Source organism: Symphalangus syndactylus, chromosome 8, assembly GCF_028878055.3.
Source record: "Symphalangus syndactylus isolate Jambi chromosome 8, NHGRI_mSymSyn1-v2.1_pri, whole genome shotgun sequence".
NCBI lineage: Eukaryota > Metazoa > Chordata > Mammalia > Primates > Hylobatidae > Symphalangus > Symphalangus syndactylus.
In genome coordinates, this window is record NC_072430.2 from 53,027,063 (window position 1) to 53,052,861 (window position 25,799).

General features: G+C 43.2%; 1 protein-coding gene across 4 annotated transcripts in view; it reads right to left on the reverse strand.

The window, feature by feature from the left end:
* The window catches only part of SYNE2 (spectrin repeat containing nuclear envelope protein 2), a 379,741-nt gene that overhangs the window by 72,428 nt on the left and 281,514 nt on the right, over window positions 1-25,799 (reverse strand). For all 4 annotated transcript variants that reach the window (XM_055289134.2, XM_055289133.2, XM_055289132.2 and 1 more), the window contains exons 77-85: window positions 24,528-24,701; window positions 22,775-22,906; window positions 16,735-16,931; window positions 14,612-14,744; window positions 13,165-13,347; window positions 12,603-12,749; window positions 10,740-10,916; window positions 8,190-8,345; window positions 1,375-1,527 (exon numbers count right to left, since the gene is read on the reverse strand). In XM_055289134.2, the coding sequence (XP_055145109.1) occupies window positions 1,375-1,527; window positions 8,190-8,345; window positions 10,740-10,916; window positions 12,603-12,749; window positions 13,165-13,347; window positions 14,612-14,744; window positions 16,735-16,931; window positions 22,775-22,906; window positions 24,528-24,701 (1,452 nt within the window). The remainder of the gene's footprint in view (window positions 1-1,374; window positions 1,528-8,189; window positions 8,346-10,739; window positions 10,917-12,602; window positions 12,750-13,164; window positions 13,348-14,611; window positions 14,745-16,734; window positions 16,932-22,774; window positions 22,907-24,527; window positions 24,702-25,799) is intronic.

Genomic DNA, 25,799 nt, shown 5'->3' on the forward strand with positions numbered 1-25,799 from the left:
TTGGGATTACAGGCATGAGCCACCATGTCTGGCCTGCATTTATGTCTTTGATCTATTTTGAGTTAATTTTTGTATATTATATGAATGTAGAGGTCTAACTTCATTATTTTACATGTGGATATATGGTTGTCCCAGCACCATTTTTCAAGAAAATGTTTTCCCTCATTAAATTGTCTTAGAATCCTTGTTGAAAATCAATTGACTATAAATGTGAGGGCTTATTTCGGGACTCTCAATTCCATTTCCAAGTATATATATGTCTATCCTTATGACAGTACTATCTGCATGTTTTCACATGCATTATCTCATTTAATTTTCTCTTTATATTTTTATTATATTGTAATTATCTGTTCACGTGTGTTTCTTCCACTAGCCTATGAGCTCTTTGAGGGTAGGATTCATTTATTTTCTTGTTTATCTTTGTAACCCTGGCAGTGGGCACAGTACCTCACACAATGTATGCTTATCAAATGACTGAATAAGCTCATCCCTATTTTTCTGCTAGATTCCTGGGGGAATGAGGACTGAGGAATGAGGCTGAGTGTTGCCTATGGATTTCATGCAGGTTATTCCCTATTCCCTCTTGGTACAAATGGTTGAAAGCAGATTTTAGTAGGTGACAACCCACAATGAAGGTTCTCTAGGAAACATGGACACATCTATAATTGATGGTATAGATTATACCATTGATAGATTATACCAATTGACTGGTATAATTGGTTAGTATTTTTAGTTCTCTTCCTCTGTTGTGGGAAAATGTCAAGGTTGCAATGTCTAGAGACGCCTGAGCTTGCTCTCTTTTGGTGCTCTCCTCCTGGAAGGGGTAAAATGCTGACATTGACATGCCTTTTGTAAGATTATTAGATGTCTTGCACCCTTTCTTCTTTATACTCTCTCTTCAACACCATGTAGTGTTTCTTCCAACCTTTAGAGTCCTCCTGGAGCTGACTATGCTCCTAGCTCATAGAGGCTACATGATACAAGATCACTTCCTCCCTGAGGCATCTCCCTGTACATGGACACACTGCTTCATCACTGTTTCTGTATATCTTGCCAGGAAACAATGCCAGATACTCTGTTGGGTTTGGGGTATGGAGATATTTATGTCTGAGTGAGTACATTAGACAAAACAAAGATAACCAAGTAGATTTGCAGCCTGTCAATGATGTTGGAATTGGTGGCTTTGCCTTTAATTATTCAGTGCATAAAATGGGACTTGAAATGCTTCTAATTTACTTCAGTTTTTCTCAGCAACTTTTCAGTGTTGGGTATAGAGAGTCTCCATGAGTAAAGGATGAAAACAACAACAACAACAAATAAGATAAAAGAAGAATATGTGAAGAGAAATAGCACATTTCAAATGAATTCTAGTACCTGAGTGAGAACACTGCTTCTCTTTTGAAATAACTCATCAATTCGGGATGCTGTATCTTCTAACAATGGTATTGCCCCACTCTCCAAAGTCAGATAACTTTGTTTCAACTCATCCAGTGCTTTGGACTTAATTGCAAGTTGATTTTCTATATCCTGGAAGAGTAAGAGGAAAAGGTTTTCAATGCACAATATTACAAAACAATTAATAAGGTGTCAGAGACAGGAGTTCACTCTTTTCAAGTAAAAATGCCATTAGATTATATAATTAAATAGCATTACATCAAAGACATTTAAATCATAATACTCTTAGTTAAATTACATATGACACAACTCTGTATTTTAGGAGAATCTAGGCAACACGTCTGAACCATCATGGCAGAGCAGAAAGGATGCTGGTCTGAAATCTGGTCCCCATTCCACGTCTGCCCTGCACTGGCTGTTTGACCAGGTGTAAGTCATCAAACCTTTGACTCTCCATTTTCTCATTTGGAAAAAGTGATGATACCCCACAGCATGTGTGCCAAGCTAAGAACTCAAATAAAATCACAAGCAAGAAGGTGCCTTTAAACCATATAGCATCATATAAGTGACAGACAATATAACTGTTGGTAGTTCAGTAATAACTTTCATCATTTTCTACCTGTTAGTTTATTAATTCACTCATAAGAGGCACCCTGACCTGGTCTACTCTTTATAGACACATTTTAAAAAACCTACAGGATCCCAGGCCGGGCGCGGTGGCTCAAGCCTGTAATCCCAGCACTTTGGGAGGCCGAGGCAGGCAGATCACGAGGTCAGGAGATCGAGACCATCCTGGCTAACACGGTGAAACCCCGTCTCTACTAAAAATACAAAAAATTAGCCAGGCGTGGTGGCGGGCGCCTGTAATCCCAGCTACTCGGGAGGCTGAGGCAGGAGAATGGCGTGAACCCGGGAGGCGGAGCTTGCAGTGAGCCGAGATCACGCCACTGCACTCCAGCCTAGGGGACAGAGAAAGACTCCGTCTCAAAAAAAAAAAAAGAAAAAAAACCTACAGGATCCCTCTACTACAAAGGACACCATGGAGCCAGCAGTCTGAAAACAGAGATGAATGAGGCCAGCAGCAACAGTGCCACTCTACTTAGAGGAAAGACGGTAGGAGCTGCTTATTTGTCCTTCTCAGGATTGCAGTTGAAATCCAACTTGGAAAAAGTTTAAACTTTTAAAAAATTATTAAAGCATTACATGCTCATTACAAGAAAACTGGAAAACACAAGAGATCTTTGGCATTCAGAGGGATTCATTTTGAATTCCCCTCAAGTCTCCCAATTCACAAATTTGGGATGCGCTTCTGCATACTTTCTTTAGCATTACATTTCCATCCAGATGCATGTGTTCCAAATGCATGGCCTCAAGTTAACGACCCTTTGCTCATGTTCTATTTCTCTCTTGAAAATTGCTTTGCATAAGGATCTTTTTTTTTTTTTTTTTCGAAAATTGCTTTGCCTAAGGATCCCAGTTTTTTTTTTTTTTTTTTTTTAATTCTTTGTAAGAATCACTGCACGGTCCATAAGGAAAGAGAAACATGAGTGCCTCATGGGCATGGGGTAGCTGAGCAGGTAACTTGTACTCTGGTGAGGGACGAGCTCCCTCGTGCTAGCCTTACAGCAGAGCACTGAAATCCAGTCCAGCAAAACTGCCAGATTACCACATGTGAGGAGCCCTCAGGTCACTCTTGGAATGTGGAAATCACAAACTCTAAATCAATGAATGTCAGGGGTCTTCCGGACTGGAAAGTAGAAAAAGGGAAAAAAGTCTGTTCCATAAGAAACTGATAGCTAGGGTTGGGGGTAAGAATGGATGACAAGAGAATGGAGCTGGAGGAATCTTCCACTGCAGGACCCACTATGCTTTTAGAATTTAGAGCCACATGAATATATAGCATATTAACAGAAAATCTCTCATTGTCATAACAATCCACCCATACTAACATGTGGGTGAATTTATGAAATATTATTCTTCTGGACTGGTTACAAAGGCACCCAGGAAACAAAACGGCTTCTCTGAAATAGCCTTTGCCAATGAGATTTAGTCAGCTGCTACCTCTGTCCATCTCTGCCACCCTAACTCGTTCCCTCACACCCTGACAGCCTTATTTATTAGCATGTTTCTTTTATCATAGGTTTAAATCTAACTTTTTTCATCTGCAAAGTTATAACTGAAAACACTTTAAGAATATTAAATCACTTTCCTTCTTTGAATTTATAAAACAGTCTCTCCTAAAGGCTTGACTAACTAGAGATTTCTAAAAACACTTACTTACTAATATGCTGTCATAATTCCCCTACAAAGAAAACTGATGAGAAATGACTACATCGCAGACAAAAGGAAATAACCACACACACACACACACACACACACACACCCTTCAAAACTGGCAGCATAAACAACAGCCATGCCGGGCATGGAGGTTCACGCCTGTAATCCCAGCCCTTTGGGAGGCCAAGGCAGGTGGATCACTTGAGCCCAGGAGTTTCAGCCCAGCCTGGGAAACATGACAAAACTCTGTCTTTACAAAAAAAAAAAAAAATACAAAAATTAGCTGGGTGTGGTGGCAAGCGCCTGTAGTCCCAGCTACTTGAGAGGCTGAGGTGGGAAGATCTTTTTTTTTTTTTTTTTGAGACTGAGTCTTGCTCTGTCACCCAGGCTGGAGTGGGCACGATCACGGCTCACTGAAAACTCCGCCTCTGGGATTCAAGCCATTTTCCTGCCTCAGTCTCCCAAGTAGCTGAGACTACAGGCATGTGCCACCATGCCCAGCTAATTTTGGTATTTTTAGTAGAGACGGGGTTTCATCATGTTGGCCAGGCTGGTCTCGAACTCCTGACCTCAAGTGATCCACCTGCCTTGGTCTCCCAAAGTGCTGGGATTACAGGTGTGAGCCACTGTGCCCAGCATGGGAAGATCTCTTAAGCCTAGGAGCTCAAGGCTGCAGTGAGTTATGATTGCAACACTGCACCCCAGCCTGGATGACAGAGTGAGATCCTGCATCAAAAAAAAGAAAAAAAAGAAAAAAAAAAGAAAAAAAGCCATGGCAATAGCAGCACACAAACACCCACACATGGTGGGGTTGCTCGTTTCTTTTGCTCTGCAGAATAATATGGCCCAGTAGTCCTGTCATCTGACCTTGCTTCACTGAGGCCTAACAGTACCCTTCAAGTTTCCCAACTCCCACTTCACTGGCAAATTAATTTGTCTTACTTTAAATTCCAATTTGCTACACATAAATCAGGGTGGAATTAAAAATAATCTTTTGCTAATTATGGAGATTCACTAGAATTTGCAAGTCCTGTTTTTCTATTCTGTGAGAACCAGCGTTAAATAGTTTTAAAATATCTAAATTCCTCTGACTTTATAATGAACATACTTCTTTAAGAAGCTGTGCTTGCTTATAGTATAGAGACATCAAACTTGAGGGATTAACAACCTCATCTCAAACCTCCCCATTCTAGTCAACTACACAATTTTCCTTGATAATTATAATATGTCAAACGTGGCCTTTTTCCAGTCATCAATGGCTTTTAGAAGCCCTTCAGAATATTTCAATCCTAATGTCTTCATGCTTCATCAACTCCAGTCCTTAAGTTTTCTAGAGTAAAGCCACTTTAGCAAGCTTACCTGAACTGAAGCATTCTGCCCTGGGATAGGTCATTAAAGTATACATCAATTATTTTCATCATTTTCTTTTCTTTTTTTCTGTTCTTTCTGTTTTGTTTTTTTAGAGATGGGATCTTACCCAGGCTGGATTGCGGTGGCATGACCATGGCTTACTGCTTGAATTCCTGGGCTCAAGTGATCCTCCTGCCCCAGCTCCCAAGTAGCTAGGATTACAGGTGTGCAACACTATGCCCAGATAACTTTTTTTTTTGGTAGAGACTGGGTCTTGTTATGTTGCCCTGGCTGGTTTTGAACTCCTAGCCTCAAGTGATCCTTCTGCCTTAGCCTCCCAAATTGCTGGGATTACAGGTGTGAGCAACTGCACCTGGCCTCATTTTAGTTCTTGTATGCAAAGAATAGTGGAAAAAAAAAAAAGAGAAATTAACATTTATAGAAAAGCAGCCTTTTAGGTCTACTAATAGATATACTCAGGCAACTATTAAGCACCTATGAATTTCACAGGCAGTGACAGGTATAAAAGGCATGCTGATGTGCCAGCCTGCCTTGAGAAACCCACGATCTGATAGAGGACAGACCCGTGGACAGATGAGCCCAGTACAGTCTCTGACACATGATGCTACATGGGGTGCTAGGGAAGCCTGTTTTATTTATTTGCTTCCATCTCAGCCTTGTTTATGGCCTTTTGCAAAGAGGCATCCAAGCAGCAGCATAAAAAATTAAAATAGGAAGAAATGAGCTAATGGAAATGTGGGAGTAGGTAGGAAGGCACAATCAGGGGGCATGTGGTGAGGGAGAGGGTCAGGGTGCTTTGACTGAGTTCTGACAAACAGAGGAGAATCTGTGTGTGGATGGTGGGGGCGAGGGGAGGGAGGTAGAAATAATTCTGCAATTAGCTGCAAATGTAATGGCACAGAGGCAAATGGGGACTGATGAGGGATGATGCTGGCCAGGCACGTCTGTAAATTTCTTTTAAAGCCCCTTGTCTCAGTCAACACTAGTCATTTTTCTAATGAGCAGAGCAAATGTGAGAAATGGTTTTCTTCTGGTAAAATTAATGGATTATTATTGTTATTAGAGATGGGGTCTTGCTTTGTCACCCAGGCTGAACTGCAGTGGCATGATCATAGTTTAGTGTCACCTTGAATTTCTGGGCTCAAAGGATATTCTTCCCTTAGCCTCGAGTAGCTGGGACTACAGGCATGCACCACCATGTCCGGCTAATTTTTAAATAATTTTTTGTAGAGATGGGGTCTCACCATCTTGCCCAGGCTGGTCTCAAACTCCTGGACTCAAGCAATTCTCCCACCCTGGCCTCCCAAAGTGCTGGGATTATAGACATGAGCCACTGCGCCTGGCCTTAATGGCTTATTAAATAACATAATGAGTATTAGAAATGGGTTCTCACTAGTAAATTTCATGTACTCAAGATCCATGGATTGGCTAAACTACTGTAGATATAATTTCCACCCCTACTTGAACAGCTATAAGAACTGGGAATAGCCTGTTGCCTTCACCTGGTGCAATAATCCCTAAGGTAAGTCCTCATGTGGTTTTTGTATCCAGGTTAAACTCCAAGGATTCTGGTTGCCTAATGCTGGCCATAGAAATAATGGACTCTTGCTTCTGGAATATTACTATGTCTGCCTTTCATGCAAAGCGGTGGTTGGTGCGCTAAAGAGGACAGAGAGGCTTTGCTGAACTTAGTTATATAAACTATTTTTAGTGCTTGCTTGCTAATCTATGTTTCCATAGATGGTGGCATTATGTCTGGAATTTGTTTATTACAGCTTGGTAGTGAGGTTGTGGGAAGAATAGCTAAACTTAATCCATTTCGACCTTGTTCCGTGGCTACCATTATCTATCAAAAAGAGAGACAATTGTGTAAGACTTGCTTGACTTAGGTCTATTTGCAACTCTTTGCAGATGAGGAACCAGAATGTCATTCTAAAACATGTGAAATTCATTCTGTGGTCAATCTGGAGCCACTGGAGGATTTTCCAATGGAGATCGTTGCCACCCTTTGCATTTCAGAAATATCCCTCTGCAGCAATGTGGAGAATGAATCAGAAGGAAATGAGGGGGGAGGCTGGCAAGCGGGCTGGAAGCAGCTGCATGAGACAGGCCTGCACCGAGGGTGGGCTGAAGGAAGCCGGCCTGAGTGAGACAGACTGGCCAGACAGTAAGGAGTAAGTCGAGAGCACCTAATGAGAAACTGGAGGTAGCGACACGCATGAAAACACCTTCTGGGCTCTGGAAAGAACCACCTGCTAGGGGACAGTCCAGCACCAGGCTGCAGAAAGCAGGCTTCCAGTAAGGAAGCACATGACTCCAAGGTGGCTGTCAGAAGGCTAAAGTGGAGATGGCTCATGGGGAGGTGGGAACAGGATATGAGCATACGAAAAGGGCCGCTTACGGCGGTGCTGCTGCTCACACTTATGTCCAGTGCTATCCCGTAACCTCCTCAGTAGAAATGGGGACCGGCCAGACTTTCCAGTCCTGACAGTGACTATTGCAAGGCCGTCACACAGGAAGTACAGAAACAGCACAGCGTGTGCCGCCTGCCATGATGGCGATGGCAGAGGTGCTTTGAACGGGCAGCAGCCACAAGGGCAGTGCTAAAGCAGCATCAATGTGCATAGACTGAGTGATGCGGCAAAGCACAGCTGAACCACAGACAACATCCTCAAGCCCAAATGTGATTCAGCAGAGGTTCCAAGGGACAAGTGAACTTTTTAAAACATCATACACAATAGGTAGAAGAAAATCATTTTCCTCTGAAAAAACACAGAATGAAATGCTAAAAATAATGAAACCTTTAGAGTAATTTTGTGAACATTAGGCAAAATGATTAAACAAATGGAAAATTGGAAAGCATTTAAATCAAAATTCCCTTTGAACATTTTTCCCCAAGAGTACTACTCAAACCTCTTAAGAGCAGCAATACTGTAACGGTGAAAGTACATTCTTCTGTTTATTATAAAAAACGGCACTTTGCAATTTTGTAAAACCCATGGGTCATTATCTAATTGACATAATAAGTAAATAGAGGGGAGCTGAAAGAGAGTCTCCATAAACTACAGCAACTTATCCTTGGGGCAAAAGAGGTGACTGAATCGCTCCAGCTCGTGGGTTGGGCAGGATGCTGTTCCCCTCCTCACCTGACAGTCCAGGAGCAGCTTCTGCACTGAAATCACACTTTCAGGTTTTTGTAAAGTTTTCAGTCTCTCTTCTTGTGCTTCCATCCAGTTGTTCAAAATCTGTATTTTATTTTCACTCTCAGTGATACTTTCCAGAAGTTGTTCTAAATGTTGTATCTAAGTGAATTCAAAGATTACAAAAAATGTTAAAATGTATGTTTTAAAAGGTAAATGCCATGATGTTATTTTTTAAAAAACAATTTTGCTTCTTCTCAAATTTCTAATATTTCATGTAATAAGATGCTCTGATGACTTTTGAAATAAAGATTCATAAATCAGAAAACAGAATTAAAGCTCCTCTTTGGCTGGGCGCGGTGGCTCACGCTTGTAATCCCAGCACTTTGGGAGGCTGAGGTGGGCGGATCACGAGGTCAGGAGATCAAGACCACAGTGAAACCCCATCTCTACTAAAAATATAAAAAATTAGCCAGGCGTGGTGGCAGGCGCCTGTAATCCCAGCTACTCAGAGAGGCTGAGGCAGGGGAATGGCGTGAACCCAGGAGGCGGAGCTTGCAGTGAGCTGAGATCGTGCTACTGCACTCCAGCCTGGGTGACAGAGCAAGACTCCATCTCAAAAAAAAAAAAAAAAAAAAAAAAATAGCTCGTCTTTGAAAAGAAGTATATTTAAGGTGAAAGCTAATCTGCTGAGAAAGGTAGCTGTTGTGGAGTTTCAGATATATACAAAATAAAATGTTCCCAACATTCGATATTTTTTTCATTGAGTCATCTATTAATATATGTAAAGTATAAGAAAAATTTCTTTCCTCGGACTTTCTGCATTAGAGTTGCTTAAAAATTTCATAATAAATTTTTATTAGGTCATAATCATAATATACACAAATTTTTATATTCTTTTTTACAATACATTATAAGTACTGTGTCATGACATAATTTTTTTTTTTTTTTTTTGAGACGGAGTCTCACTCTGTCACCCAGGCTGGAGTGCAATGGCACAATCTCGGCTCACTGCAACCTCCGCCTCCTGGGTTCAAGTGATTCTCCTGCCTCAGCCTCCCTAGTAGCTGGGATTACAGGCATGTGCCGCCATGCCCAGCTAATTTTTGTATTTTTAGTAGAGAGGGGGTTTCACCATGTTGGTCAGGCTGGTCTCGAACACCTGACCTCGTGATCTGCCCGCCTCAGCCTCCCAAAGTGCTGGGATTACAGGCATAAGCCACCGTGCCCAGACTGTCATGACATAATTTTAAAAGGCTGCCTGGCCAGACATGGTGGCTCATGCCTGTAATCCCAGCACTTTGGGAGGCAGAGGTGGGTGTATCACTGGAGGTCAGGAGTTCAAGACCATCCTGACCAACATGGTGAAACCCCAATTCTACTAAAAATACAAAAATTAGCTGGGCGTGGTGGCAGGCACCTGTAATATCAGCTATTTGGGAGGCTGAGGCAGGAGAATTGCATGAATCTGGGAGGTGGAGGTTGCAGTGAGCCGAGATCGTGCCACTGCACTCCAGCCTGGGCAACAGGGCGAGATTCCATCTCAAAAAAAAAAAAAAAAAAAAAAAAAAAAGGCTGCTCCAATGTTTCATCAAATTAATACAGTATAATTTGATTAATTATTCCCCTAGAGTGGGAATTAAGGCATGGTACATTTTCACAGCTGTAAAAGATGCTGAACTGAACACTCTGTGCACATCTTTTACTTTTTTGAAGGACTATCTACTTAAATGTGTAAGAGGTGACTTGCTTGGTTAAGTGGTAAGATTATTATTACAGTTCTTTAAATTTTCCAAATGCTTTCCAAGAGAGTATTTAAGCCATTATCAGCAATGTATGAACGTGACGGCTTTGGTTTTTTGTCTTATCTGATTAATTTTTTTTCTAATTTAATGAAGTGCATTATGTTACACAGTGTTTATTTTGAGTATCTGCTAATGATATCTTTCCATGTTTATTTGCTAGCTATAATTTCCTCTTTTGTGAATTGTCTGTTCATGTCCTTTGTCTATTCATGTACTTGTATCTTAATTGTGTAAATCCATCTGTATGCATTCTCTACACAGTAAACACACCAATTATCATCATGATTATATGTAAAGTATTTTTTCAGGAATAAGTTTTCCGAATCCTTTCAAGAGTCATGGAGTGAAAAATCTACCAAAAAGCCACATGCATTCTTCTTTCTTTTTATAATCTTTTCAAAGCTGAAATAGCTTTGCCCCTTTCGAACATCTGCTTTCATAGAAAATGTTAAATCTCTGATCATTTAGGAGCCTGACATAATACTTGACATGTTCCTAAATAAAATTCCTCGTCTTCACTTGCCTAGCTCAATTTCCCACTAAGAAATCTCGAACATAAGAACTATTTTCATATTCTCTTATAGGTACCAATGGAGAATGCTAAAACGTAGGATTTATAAAAGGGCTATCGTTGAGATGATTATTAGGCTTAGTAATCAGTTAGTCAACTAATTGAATGTCTTTTTTGATTTTTCAGAGAGTGTATTTCACAAAGTCAAACCACACATCCAGCTGTGACGCAGGAACACACCTTTCTATTCAGCATTCCATGTACACGGTGCCACTGGCGGTTCATCTCCCCCAGGTGCTCTGCAAACTCCGTTCTTTCATAGCGCTTGCTTTCTACATCACAGGTGCTTAGCTGAAGTAATGACTGGTTAACAAAGTCAACTATCCACTGTTTATAGTCCATTTCCATTCTAAACTCCTAAAATAAGCAAAGTTAAACACCAAAGCAGTCATGAATGTTGGTCAGATCAACTGGATTTCCCTTTATGTACTCGAGGGGGCGCCAAGCTCCCGTCCATTAATCAAGGGGCACCTGTCAGGAGTTCTGTTCCACCCTCCCCAACCTACACCAGGAGTTGGCTTTATTGGAGTAGGGATTCTTTGGGGGAATTACACAGAGATGCATTGCTTTCAAATAGGCTGAAAAGTTAAAGGGGCACTGTGCATGGCAGTTGCTATGATCTGAACCCAAACCAGAACCCAGGATATGACAAAGCTTCCTGGGGAAGGCTGCCTGTGAGCTGTGCTGGAATTCTGGGCCATCCTGAGGGCTCACGGAAACAACCAGATGGGAAATAGGAAGTAAAGTCTCTCTCAGAAAACCCAGGACACCTTTAAGGAACTCTGTCATTTAGGCAGCTTCCCTGTTCCTTCGGGGATAGTTAAGGCCTCTCAGGTGGCTTTAGAAAGTTTGGGTGGCTTTAAGTTGTACAGCAATCCTAAACCCACCTAGGGCCAACATTTCTGCCAAACCTGTCACTTACTGATTTTATCCCTACAAGTTCTAGCACCTCTTTTGGAGACACCTGGGAGTGACAGTCATGTGGTATGTGCTAGGTTGCTAGAACCTGTGAGAATATACACGTGTAGACTTATCAAAGATTCTACTACACACTGAAGTTAGGAAGTGATGGTACATAAAAACAAAATTCTCTGCTAATATCATGCTTGGTGATTAAGCCATTCATCTTCTGCCTACCAGAAGCTAGTTCCATCAGCCTGCATGGTCTTAAAGCAATGACCACACTTGTCACTCATCTTTGTATTCCCAGTGGCCAGCATACTGCTGAGCACACAATACATGTTTGCGTGTGGCTCATGAAATGTTAATTAAATCTACTTGAAATTAAATATCACAGAGAAGGCCACATTTATATCTATTTGTAGAAGGATCTCAATTTTTTCTTACTCATTCTCTTACTCAAAGAACATTTCATTAACACCTGTTAGAGGAAGGCAGGTATTGGGATAGGCGCGCTATATTTTAGTGAGGTGAAGGACAGCCCCTGGTCTCAAGAAGCTCAGTCAAGGTGGGGAGACAGGCAAATAAACCAATAATTATAATAACGCATGATAGGAGCTACTAATAGCATCATGGAGACATCTAATCCAGGAAAGTCATCTAGTCTGGCTGGGAGAGTCAGGGGTGGATTTCCAAACGAGGACAACTCAAGCTGACTATGGAAGGATGACTAAGAGGACGTATACAGTTAAACGTGGGCCCTGGCATTCCAGGTGGAGGGTGTACCATGTACACAGGATGATGAGGGAGAGCACCAAGAACAGTTAAGGAATCAAAATCACTCTGTCGGGCAGAGTCTGTGGTCATTGGGGGTGGTGGGGTGGGGATAAAAAGGTGAGACCAGAGTCTGTTAAAAGCTTGCTTGGGTTGTCCTGTGGTGATGGGGGCTGGCAAAAGGAATTTAAGTGGAATAAAAGCAAGTCTACTAACATCTCTCTAGAATCATCCACCACCCCAGTTTCCTACCCCTAGAATTAGTTTTTCAAAATTATATCCTATGTGTCCCTTTGTCCAGCATTACCCCTCTAACTGATTAGCCTTCTTGTTTCAATGAAAAGACTTCTGCTCCTTTTGCATAATTACCTTGTGCTTCTGAAGATGTTGTTTAACTTGAGATGCAGAACTTGGTGAATGTACGGAGTCTTCATCTGAAGTTTGATGCTCCACATTGTTCATCCAGCTAATCATTTCTGTGATTGCTTTACGAGATGGCAATTTCTCCATTTGAAGCTGTAAGAACAAAATGATTTCCATTTAATTGCCTGCAGTTAACAAAATGAAGCAGGGCATCACTAAAGATGATATCTGGTTTGATAAAAGGTCTTGCTGTATAATTATGCAGGTTACTCAAAAAAACAAACCCAGCATTCAAACTTAGAATAAGCGACCCCAAAACAATGACAATGACCTTCACATAAACTAACACAGTGGCAAAGATAAACTGAGAAATAAAGTAATTAAGCCTGATTTCTCTCTTAAGAAAAATCCCATTGGAGGAGGGTCCAGTAATTAAGACTTATATTCAGTGGTGCCAGAGAAAAATAGGTAGTGTCAATGAAAATTATTGAGTCAGAGAAATAATTTTAAAAGAGTTGTGAGCTAACAAGTGAATGCTAATTCAAATGCTGAATCTCTAAAGACTTACCTGGTGAAGTTTTTCTTGAATATCTGGAAGTTGAGTTATGAGCATTGTCCATTTTTGTTCAAACTGTGCTAAAGAAGCTCTCAGTGTAGCTGTATCAGTTTCTTTCAGGTGAAGAAGCTGGTTCCCGATACTGATAACGGCAGACTTCAAGGAGGATTTTTCATCAACTTCTTTTGAAAACTCCTAAAGGAGAGTTTTAAAATTTAGAAACTTATAATTTAAATATAGCAGAAAGTAAGAGTCACAGTAACTGGCTAGAGACAACAATTAAACATAGTAAATACATGAATGTGTACACACACACACACACAGACACACACACACACCCCTTTTTCCTACTGTTGGGCATTACATACACAATGGGGAACAAAAGAGATGGAATGCATACTCCTCAAGAAGCTTATCACCCAGTGAGTTAATATTTTTTTAAAATAAGTCATTATTTAAATGGTAAGTTTTACAATAAACTATGGAACCCAATACAAAGTGCATATTAAATGAATTACTTGCAACAAGTTTGTAATTAAAATGTTTAAATCTTTCCTATGTAGAGATTCTTTCAAGTATGTTGAAAAAATTTACATTTTTAATACCAAAGTGAGTAATCATAGCTACAAAGTATGAAAAATGGAAACAAAACAGGAAAAGTCTAACAGAAAAGACTATGTTTCATAAATGCATTGACCAATAATCATTTTGTAATTATATTACAAAAGTAATACCTTTTTATTTCCCCCAAAATTTGGGGGTATTTTTGAATTTTTTTCCATCTCAAAACAATGGAACAAAAGCTTTTTAGTAGAAATATCAATTTTGTTTACAATAATTTAAAACTATGCATTTATTAATGTTAACATTTACAAGTTAATAACCTTATAAAGTTGTTTTTGGGTCTTGTATTTTTTGTATTTGTAAAACATGACCTATGTCAGTGCAAGTTTTTTGAGACTGAGTTTCACTCTTGTTGCCCAGGCTGGAGTGCAATGGCGCCATCTTGGCTCATTGCAACCTCCACCCCACGGGTTCAAGTGATTCTCCTGCCTCAGCCTCCCGAGGAGCTGGGATTACAGGCATGTGCCACCATGCCCGGCTAATTTTGTATTTAGTAGAGACAGGATTTCTCCATGTTTGTCAGGCTGGTAACGAACTCCTGATCTCAGCTGATCCACCACCTCGGCCTCCCAAAGTGCTGGGATTACAGGCATGAGCCACTGCACCTGGTGCAAGTTTTAAATTTAGATATATTTTATGAGGTCAATTAAAAATATATTTTATTATAAATGAACAGTATAAACAGTTCTAGGTTTGAAGAACACAGCTGCCATTCACCCAAGTCTTACCCCTTATCCACATATAAATACGAAGACTATCACATCAACCCTTATGCTTTTTCCTTGATATTTATTTCTGACCAGTAATTAACTGAACATATGCTATTACAACTTACAAAAAAATTGTCGATGTTGCTTCTGATTGTATCCAAGTCCTGAGACACATTGAGGGACTGTTCTTTCCAGTAATTCAGAGTATGCTGGGAAGATTCCAACCACTTGGTTAACTGATCCGAATCTCTGTTATAACTAACAGGAGCAAAGTGAGAGAGAAGGCAGATTAGAAACATATTCTGATAATGATATGCATCACCAGCAAATTTTCTTATTTTATTGTATGTTTTCCTATGTTGATCAGTCCTAACATTCAGAATATCATGACGTTAATAAGGATTATATCATGTTTTATACCATGCCCTAGATCTGATGCCCCTGGCATTTTCTAGGGCTCTCTTCATTATAGCTCAGCAAGAACAATGAGGATTTTAGGCCAGATGCGGTGGCTCACGCCTGTAATCCCAGCACTTTGGGAGGCCGAGAAAGGTGGATTGCCTGAGGTCAGGAGTTCGAGACCAGACTGACAAACATGGTGAAACCCTGTCTCTACTAAAAAATACAGAAAATAGCCAGGCATGGTGGCAGGCGCCTGTAGTCCCAGCTACTCAGGAGGCTGAGCAGGAGAATCGCTTGAACCCGGGAGGCAGAGGTTGCAGTGAGCCAAGATTGCGCCACTGTACTCCAGCCTGGGCGACAGAGCAAGACTCTGTCTCAAAAAACACAAAAACACAAACAAACAAACAAACAAAAAAAAGAATAATGAGGAAGACTAAAGCATTGTTTTTTATTTCTTATTACAGCTACACAAAAGTATATCCAACGAAGGGGCAGAGATTTTTGTCCATTAAATGTCTTCTATAAATTTGTTTATATTAAAAATATAGGCCAGGCACAGTGGCTCACTCCTGTAATCCCAGCACTTTGGGGTACCAAAGTGGGAGGATGGCTTGAGCCCAGGAATTTGAGACCAGCCTGGGCAACATGGAAAAACCCCATTTCTACAAAAAATACAAAAATTAGCCGGGCGTGGTGGCATGTGCTGTGGTTCCAGGTACTTGGGAGCCTGAGGTGGGAAGATTACTTGAGCCCAGGAGGTCAAGGCTGCAGTGAGCCACGATCACGCCACTGCACTCCAGCCTGGGTGACAGAGTGAGACCCTGTCTCAAAAAATAAATAAAATTACATATATATATATATATATATATATATATAAAATACACATATATACACACATACTATACACACACACACACACACACACACAACCAGCATTTGTATAAGCTGTATAACAACAAACTGCTGTTGGCTGAACACCCAACGTATTTGCCCGAGGTAGTGAAAATATTCAAACAATATTCTGCCCTTCTTGTAACTTTTAGACCGCCTTAGGTTAAGACGCAGGGATGAGAATGAGGTTTAAATGTTCTATGTTCTCCTCCTTCCTCACATGGTTCAAGATTATACCAACTAAGCACAACAAATTCTCCGAAGAACTCAAAAACCTATTTCAAACTATTCTGTTAGCTAAAATCATTTTTTTAATCTTAAAACTTTGGAAGAGGGTAGGAAACAGCAATATCATGGTATAAAGGTAACCTATATATTATTTTATAACATAATTCCTAGCTTCTATAGAAATGTGTAAACTAGCTGGGTGCAGTGGCTTACACCTGTAATCCCAGCACTTTGGGAAGCTGAGGCAGGAGGACTGCTTGAGGCCAGGAGCTTGAGACCACCCTGGGCAACAATGTGAGACCCCATCTCTACAAAAATTTTATAAAATTAGCCAGGCATGGTGGCCTATGCCTGTAGTCACACCAACTTGGGAGGCTGAGGCAGGAGGATCGCTTGAGTCCAGGAGTTCAAGGTTGCAGTGAGCTATGATTGTGCTACTGCACTCCATGCACTCCAGCCTGGGTGACAGGGCAAGACCTTGCCTCCTTAAAAACAAAAAAGAAAAGAAAAAACGATCACAGCAAACTGATTACATGTTATGCTGTGTCTAGCAAACCATCAGAGATTCTACATCGCATTTAGCCCAGAAGAGGGACCCAACTGCTTTAGACTGTCCAAGAAAAAACAGCATAAGGTGGGTTGCAGGTAAAATTTAGTTGACTACAGAATCCCCGAGGTCTTTCTTCACAGCACAATGTGAAGCCAATCCACCCCCAAAAAGGCAGACCTGAGCAGATGCTTCAGAAGTGCTTGCAGCCTGTGGAGCTCATGGTCAATTTTCTTGTTCAGGGACAACCACTGCTCTTCCAGTTTTGCGATCTGGCCCTCTAATTCAGGACAGCTCACAGACGCCACCAACTGTTTGCCTTCGTTCAGAGTTTGGTAAAGCCGGGCGTGTTTTCCACCAATGTTTCTTTTTATTTGCTAATAAAAAGTAAAGTCATAGAATTAATTATTTAGAAAATAAAGTCTGCCAAGCTAGTCACAAATACTGCATTTAAAACTGACATTTGTTTCTACTGATAAAACAGTAACACTTTCCCAACGTTCAAGACTATAGTCTGACTGGATGCATGATTAATGGTTTATTGGTTACCTTTCATGATAGGTGGCCAATCTTGCATTTCTAGAGCACAGATTCAACTCTGTAGACTTACTGGCTGGGCACAGTGGCACATGCCTGTAATCCCAGCACTTTGGGAGGCTGAGGCGGGCGGATCACCTGAGGTCAGCAGTTCGAGACCAGCCTGACCAACATGGTGAAACCTCCTCTCTACTAAAAAGACAAACAATTAGCTAGGTGTGGTGGCGCATGCCTGTAATCCCAGCTACTTGGGAGGCTGAGGCAGGACTTGGTGGCGCACACCTGTAATCCCAGCTAGTCAGGAGGCTGAGGCAGGAGAATTGCTGGAACCCAGGAGGTGGAGGCTGCAGTGAGCTGAGATTGCACCACTGCACTCCAGCCTGAGCGACAGCGCGAGATTGTGTCAAAATAAACAAACAAAAAACCAACCAACCAACCAACCCAAATCAACTTTACAGACTTACTGCATACAAACAAAAAACAAGCTGGCAGTCTTTAGGCCACGCTGAGCTCACAGATAGGTTTTGTGTGACCTTAAGATCAGTTTGAAAAATCAGGAAATCTTACATAATAATCAGGATTGCCAGTGTCTGGGGAAAACTGGAAGACCTAGCAATTGTTGGCCTGCATCTCATGTGGCAAAGGGTGGCCGTAACTGAGCAGCAGCTGCTGGCTCTAGGAGAGCCTACTCCCTCCCCCTTCCCTTGGCTCAGTCCCCACCACCCCTCTGAGTGCAGAGCCAGCAGGTTTTCCTTATTTCTATTCTGCCCCCAAAAGCACTTCAGATGGTGACTTAGATATGAAGAGGATAAATAAAATAGTATTTCCCTATTATCCATGAGATGCGAATACTAGGCAGAAAAATTCATTTCCAGGATCCTCTACTGAATATAAAGATTCAGTAGAGAGAAAGGAAGAAAACTTCAGAAAAATAAATTAAAACAGCATATCATTAATCCAACTTCATGGAAAGAAAAATGAAATTCTCCTTCCTCCCTTCCTCCCTCCCTCCCTCCCTCCCTCTGTCTCTCTGTCTCTCTTTCTCTCTTTCTCTCTTTCTTTCTTTCCCTCTCTGGCGCAGGCTACAATCTACTCGGCTTGCTGCTGCCCGCGCCGCCGACTGCCTGGGACTGCCGGGGCACGCCACCGCTGCCTGCCTTTTCTCCTTTGGACGCAGGCACGCGTTCGCCATCTTGGCCACGCTAGTCGCCAGCTCCTGACGCCGAGTGCTCTGCCCGCCTCAGCCTCCCGAGGTACTGCGACTACAGACGGAGTCTCGCTCACCCAGTGCTCGGTGTTGCCCGGGATGGAGTGCAGTGGCGTGGTCTGGCCTCGCGGCAGCCTCTACCCCCCGGCCGCCTGCCTTGGCCTGCCAGGGTGCTGGGATTGCAGCCCCTGCCCGGCCGCCGCCCCATCTGGAAGGTGGGGAGCGCCTCTGCCCGGCCGCCCCGTCTGGGAGGTGAGGAGCACCTCTGCCTGGCCGCCCCGTCTGGGAAGTGAGGAGCGCCTCTGCCTGGCCACCCACCGTCTGGGAAGTGAGGAGCGCCTCTGCCCGGCCACCCACCGTCTGGGAAGTGAGGAGCGCCTCTGCCCGGCCACCCACCGTCGGGGAAGTGAGGAGCGCCTCTGCCCGGCCACCCACCGTCTGGGAAGTGAGGAGCGCCTCTGCCCGGCCGCCCCGTCTGGGAAGTGAGGAGCGCCTCTGCCCGGCCACCCATCGTCTGGGAAGTGAGGAGTGCCTCTGCCCGGCCACCCATCGTCTGGGAAGTGAGGAGCACCTCTACCCGGCCACCCCGTCTGGGAAGTGAGGAGCGCCTCTGCCCGGCCGCCCCGTCCGGGAGGAAGTGAGGAGCGCCTCTGCCCGGCCGCCCCGTCCGGAAGTGAGGAGCGCCTCTGCCCGGCCGCCCCGTCCGGGAGGAAGTGAGGAGCGCCTCTGCCCGGCCGCCCCGTCCGGGAGGAAGTGAGGAACGCCTCTGCCCGGCCGCCCCGTCTGAGAAGTGAGTAGCGCCTCTGCCCGGCCGCCCCGTCAGGGAAGAAATGAGGAGCGCCTCTGCCCGGGCGTCCCATCCGGGAAGAAGTGAGGAGCGCCTCTGCCCGGCCACCCATCGTCTGGGAAGTGAGGAGCGCCTCTGCCCGGCCACCCACCGTCTGGGAAGTGAGGAGCGCCTCTGCCCGGCCGCCCCGTCCGGGAAGAAGTGAGGAGCGCCTCTGCCCGGCCGCCCCGTCCGGGAAGAAGTGAGGAGCGCCTCTGCCTGGCCGCCCCGTCTGGGAGGTGAGGAGCACCTCTGCCCGGCCACCCATCGTCTGGGAGGTGAGGAGCACCTCTGCCCGGCCACCCATCGTCTGGGAGGTGAGGAGCGCCTCTGCCCCGCCACCCACCGTCTGGGAGGTGAGGAGCGCCTCTGCCCGGCCACCCACCGTCTGGGAAGTGAGGAGCGCCTCTGCCCGGCCACCCACCGTCTGGGAAGTGAGGAGCGCCTCTGCCCGGCCACCCACCGTCTGGGAAGTGAGGAGCGCCTCTGCCCGGCCACCCATCGTCTGAGAAGTGGGGAGCACCTCTGCCCGACCACCCATCGTCTGGGAAGTGAGGAGCGCCTCTGCCCGGCCACCTATCGTCTGGGAAGAAGTGAGGAGCGTCTCTGCCTGGCCGCCCCATCTGGGAAGTGAGGAGCCCCTCTGCCCGGCCGCCCCGTGTCTGGGTAGAAGTGAGGAGCTCCTCTGCCTGGCCGCTCCGTCAGGGAGGTCTACCACGGAGGCCAGAAGCAATGTGGGGGCTGGACGTGGTGGCTCACGCCTGTGGTCCCGGCACTCTGGGGGGCGAGGCGGGTTGATCACTTCGGGCTAGGAGTTCGAGACCAGTCTGGCCAACTTGGCGAAACATGAAGTATACAACAGAAAAACCAACCGACCAACTCAATGACAACAAAACAGGTCTACCCTGGAGTCATACTCTAATTTTTTCTATTTTCCTCCCTTTCTGATCTTTTATCCCACTTTCTTTTTCTTCCTCTTCCTTCTCCCTCTTCTTTGTCAAATAGAGGATTGAGTTATTATCACTGATCCATATAAAGTCCCTCTCTCATTTATTTTAACTCCCACCCCCATTTCTATTCCCCGACTTCCCATGTGCAACCTTCCTAATATGTTTGATACGCATCTTTTTTTGTATGTATTTTTAGAAAATCTTTATTGTTTTTGTATGCAAAAAAAATTAATAAAAAAAAAAAAAAAGAAAAATGAAATTCTTTGAAGAGAAGTCTGTCTAAAGGTAATTATCTAACACAGCTGGATTCAGCTAATGCCATTTATCCTGACACCTGTTTAATCTTAAAAAATAAATTATCAAAACAGAAGGTTTGCTATTTTCAAATTAAGTTAAGCCTTTTAAAATATTACCAAAAAATTCCACTTCCATGGCCCTTTCCACCACTCCCATTTGTAATTCCCTCCCCGTGTCTGAGCCTGTGTGGGCTAGAATGAAATATCAAACATCTATATTAAAAGAAAAAAAAAAATCAGTCTAATTTTCTAAGTGAAGTGCTAGATTCTTCACTTTTAAAACATCTCTGAAAAGTCTTAATTCACCCTCTACTTTTTTTTTTTTTTTTTGAGATGAAGTCTTGCTGTCACCCAGGCTGGAGTGCAGTGGCACTATCTCAGCTCACTGCAGCCTCCGCCTCCCGGGTTCCAGCGATTCTCCTGCCTCAGCCTCCCAAGTAGCTGGGATTATAGGCACGTGCCACCATGCCCAGCTAATTTTTGTATTTTTAGTAGAGACGGGGTTTTACCATATTGGCCAGGCTGGTCTCAAACTCCTGACCTCAGGTTATCCACTCACCTCGGCCTCCTAACGTGCTAGGATTACAGGCGTGAGCCACCACGCCCAGCCTAATTCACCGATTGTATGCATGGGATACAGTCTGTGCACGAGTAACTAGGCTGAGCCAGCATTTGAACATGGGTTTGTTGACTTCAAAGGCCACACAACTGACTCCTAGGTTCCATGCCCCGCAGACGACGGCTGATCAAGATGACGGCATCTGTCAGACTCACACAAACCTTTCCTTGACTCTGAACTGAGAATGGCCTATGAAGTCCATATGTGAGATGGGCTTTACAAGATATGTCTTCTTTAGTATGGCAAATTTATTTAAAAGTCTTAGAACAATTTTTTTCTTTTTAATATTTCAAATGTAATAGAATCACACATTTTAACAGATATGGTCACTTTTGGAGGAAACAGTCGCACTCATATTAGGTTGGCTAATACTAGACTGTTGCTTAAAATAATAAGCCTTAAAATACTGTTCTCAACTGCATTCTTTCAGCTGTTTAGATGATACCTTCTGTATCCCCAGACTAACAAAGAGCTAAACAGTACTCCCATCACCCCCACTCCCACCCACCCCAGAGGACCCAGATTTATCTTAGAGTTAGGCTCAGTATAATTAATAAGGTGGCAATGAGACCAACTGTAGCTTTCCAGGCATCTAGGGAGTATTGTCCCAGCCTCTGGAAAATGTTCCTTATAGAGGCTAAAATACCTCCACGGAAGAGAGAGCCCTGGAATTATTTCCTGCTTTCATTTTCCAACTAGTTCATTCAGGCAATAAATGTGCTTTTGAGGTTTTAAAGTTGATATTTCATAACTGCCTCTAGCCACACAACTCAGATTCTGACGGCATATATCCTAAAGTTAAAACTAGGAATTTTAAGTTCCTGGTGAGAAGCCTTAAAACTTGTTTTTATCTTGTTGGTCATGTTCTCAATGCCACTTGAAAACTATTTTGAGGTTTTATCTTTTCTTTGGCACCAAAATTAGAGACACAGAGACAGATGATAATAATGCAAAAAGTTACACACACAAAGTTTAAAAGTTTGAGGGTTTTTTTGTTTTGAGACAGAGTCTCGCTCTGTCGCCCAGGCTGGAGCGCAATGGCATGATCTTGGTTCACTGCAACCTCCACCTCCCGGGTTTAAGCAATTTTCCTCCCTCAGCCTCCCAAGTAACTGGGATTACAGGCACAAGCCGCCATGCCCAGCTAATTTTTTTTTTTTTTTTTCGTGTATTTTAGTAGAGACAGGGTTTCACCATTTTGCCCAGGCTGGTCTCAAACTCCTGAGCCCAGGCAATCCACCTGCCTCGGCCTCCCAAAGTGCTAGGATTACAGGTGTGAGCCAGTGCGCCCGGCCTGAGATGTTTTTATAATGCTGGTGGCAGGTAAGATTATTGTCTGTCTCATGGGCTACGTCTAGTCAGGACTTCACTGTAGGAATAAAACTATATGTTTAGAGGCCGAAGGCTGACAAAGTTCTTTCCATTCTTCAGCTCATTTCCATACTAGTAGCTCACTGGCATTCACTTCCAGAGACAGGTAGAATTGGCTCGATTATCTACGTTCCACAGATAGAGAAACTGAGGCTTAGGGACAGCAAGGTCACAGAAGTGATAAGTGATGGAGCCATGACTCAAGCAAGGTCCTCTCCCCCAAGCCAGACATGTGGTTATGCTAAGGAGTTCACATTCAAATCTGCAGTCTCCCTGAATACATTCAACAGTGAGTTGTATGATGAACGTTTTGTTTCAATTCAAACCTTCAAAATCAAGCCACTTAGTCAAAACAAATGTAAAACACAAAGTGCTATGGACATGCCTTTGATAACTTCAATGAAAGAAAAATACCTGGTAAAATGAAATCCTTTCCACTAATCTTTCCTCCGTTTCTTCCACCAAACTCACAGAGGGCAATGTAGATATAAGAATTTCCAGGTCCTTTTCAAGAGATGCATAGTTTTCATCAAATTCTTCCCATTTCTAGAGAATCAAGGACATAAAATCAGTGGGAGCCCTTTACTAGATTGGTTCCAGATAACAACACAATTAATCACAAAACAAAAATGAACACCAAGACCATACAAAATTAAAGTACAGATCCAGGTGTGTCCGAGAGACGTAACCCACCCTGGTAAGTGCTCAGCATCTAATGGAAAAGAATTCCATTGCCTTTGAGGAGAAGGTTTAAAAAGTATCTCAGTTGGCATTTAGTGTTTTATGCTTGTCTTGTCACACTGGGTAACATGACTAAAGGAGTAACACAATGAAGTTAAAGTGATACTCTTAGCAACTCTGTAGAGACCTCAGAGCCACAAGAGAGCCTTTCTCTTATTAGGAAAGAGAAAGAGCTAACTTTTAGACCCTTATTCAACAGAAGCTCTTATTAGGCTGCTCTTGCTCTCCCAGCCCACACCCAAGCCCACCAAACCCCGATGCCACTTGAAGCATAGGTCTGCTCAAGGTGTCTTTGAGGAGTATAGGCTTACACTTCATCAGGGGAGGACAACTGCCTTAGCCCTAGTCTTGTCATCTTTTAGCTTGCCCCATTTCCATGGATGCCCACCCCTAGGATCCCAACACACCACAGAGCTGGGTTATTGACTCCAAACATTATCTGTTAAGAAAAGAACCACCTCACTCATTTCCATATCTATTCACATAGTGGCTCACTTGGCTTTTATAGAACACTCACTGGGCCCATGGAGTCTTTTTTAAAAAACACCATGACATATTATAAATATCAACTTGACACACTAACTAGAAAATAAATTTTGCTAGCAAAAAATAACACCCTATTACATTATCAAGTTAAACATTTCCTTCGTTTTTTTGAGACAGAGTCTCGCTCTGTTGCCCAGGCTGGAGTACAGTGGCGCAATCTAGGCTCACTGCAAGCTCCACCTCCCGGGTTCAAGCCATTCTCCTGCCTCAGCCTCCTGAGTAGCTGGGACTACAGGCGCCCGCCACCACGCCCGACTAATTTTTTTTTGTATTTTTAGTAGAGACGGGGTTTCACCGTGTTAGCCAGGATGGTCTCGATCTCCTGACCTCGTGATCCGCCCCCCTCCGCCTCCCAAAGTGCTAGGATTACAGGCGTGAGCCACTGCGCCCGGCCTCCTTCCTTTTTTATTTCCTTTAAGTACTAACATTGGCTATGAAAGGTGTGAGGGGAATGCCTCAAAACTGAGAAGGAGCTTTATGCATACTTATTTTTTTTCTTTGAATTTAGACAAGATTGTCATTATCCATTTTAGGACATCTGGGCCTGTTCTCTTGAAGAAGTACAGTTTTTAAACCAATAACTGTTTCACCCAAATGATCTCATTCAAGGTCTCAAAGTGCTTATCATTTTGCTTATTCATACATGAACCTAAAGGGCAGAGAAACACAGTACCATCCCAAATCTATGTATGAGAAATCCCAGCCAACCTTTCCTTCAGGGAGTGGCCTCAGAACCTTAGCGGGGGTCCACATTCCTCACTGTCAGGCTTCCATTTAACTATAGCTTAATGATAACTAGATACTTCTTCTCAACACCTGGGGTGGTGATGGAAAATCAGGAATTCCCAGCTTCAGTACAACGTTTACATAACCCAAATACCTGCAACAAACTCTGCAGCTTCATACCACGTTGGCGTGACTTTTCTTCTAGTATTTTAACTTCTGTTACTTGATCTGCCCAAAATGTCTCTCTCTTTTGCAATAAAGAAGGAAATATTTTGGCAGAGTATGCTTGGATCAACAACATGTCAGCAACAAGCTTCTGGAAAAAAACCTATGAGATGGAGAAAGTTTTAATATTTATTTTGAAATTGTGAAAAATCTTAAAAACCAAGTTACTTCAACTTTATATCCAGTTATTTTTGTTTTAAATCCAAAATCCCAGGACATCTGTGTAGAGTCAAATTGACCAGCCTGGCCAACATGGCAAAACCCCATCTCTACCAGTAATGCAAAAATTAGCTGGACATGGTGGTGAATGCCTGTAATCCCAATCATTTGAGAGATTGAGGCAGGAGAATCACTTGAACCCAGGAGGCGGAGGCTGCAGTGAGCCGAGATCGTGCCACTGGACTCCAGCCTGGGTGACAGAGCGAGACTCTCTCCCAAAAAGGAAAAAAAAAAAACTCTTAGTCTTTGAACACTAGTGGAACTTCAACAAATTATAAAGTATTACCCTTAGGTGTTATTTTCCACTAAATAATCCATTTTAAATGGCAAACATTTTTGTCAGTCAATTTCAATTTCCAGATAGATCTTTCTAAATCAGTTGTTTTGAGTCTAAATGCTACAAAAAGATAGATGCCAGCTAGGTGTGGTGGCACACATCTATAGTCCCAGCTACTCAGGAGGCTGAGGTGAGAGGATTGTTTGAGACCAGGATCTTGAGGCTACAATGAGCTATGATTACACCACTGCACTCCAGCCTGGAATACAGAGTGAGACCCTGTCTCTTAAAAAAACAAAAACAAACAAACAAAAAACAGATGCCACTGTGGCTGAATTTCAAGACAAGTTGGATGGACAGATGTGCAAACTCAAGCAGCCCACATATTCGAAAGACAGGGCTCCTTAACCCTGGCTTTAACTTCTACTCAAGAAAATGACTAAATAAAGGGAATTTGCTGATTTATAGGAATCCTGGACATAAAGCTTCCTGTATCTGTATTTGAACTTCAAGAACCTTTCAAGAGGAAGGCTTTATTTCACATGGTTCTTCTCCATTTACTGCCTCCTCCAGTTGTCTGGAGGGATCCCTCCATATTATGTGAATCCCTTCTCCTAAGCCTTGAAAAGGACATATACATAGAGATGTTTATAAAAGCATCTAGCAAGGGGCCTAGCACACTGTAGATAATCAATATTATTTTCT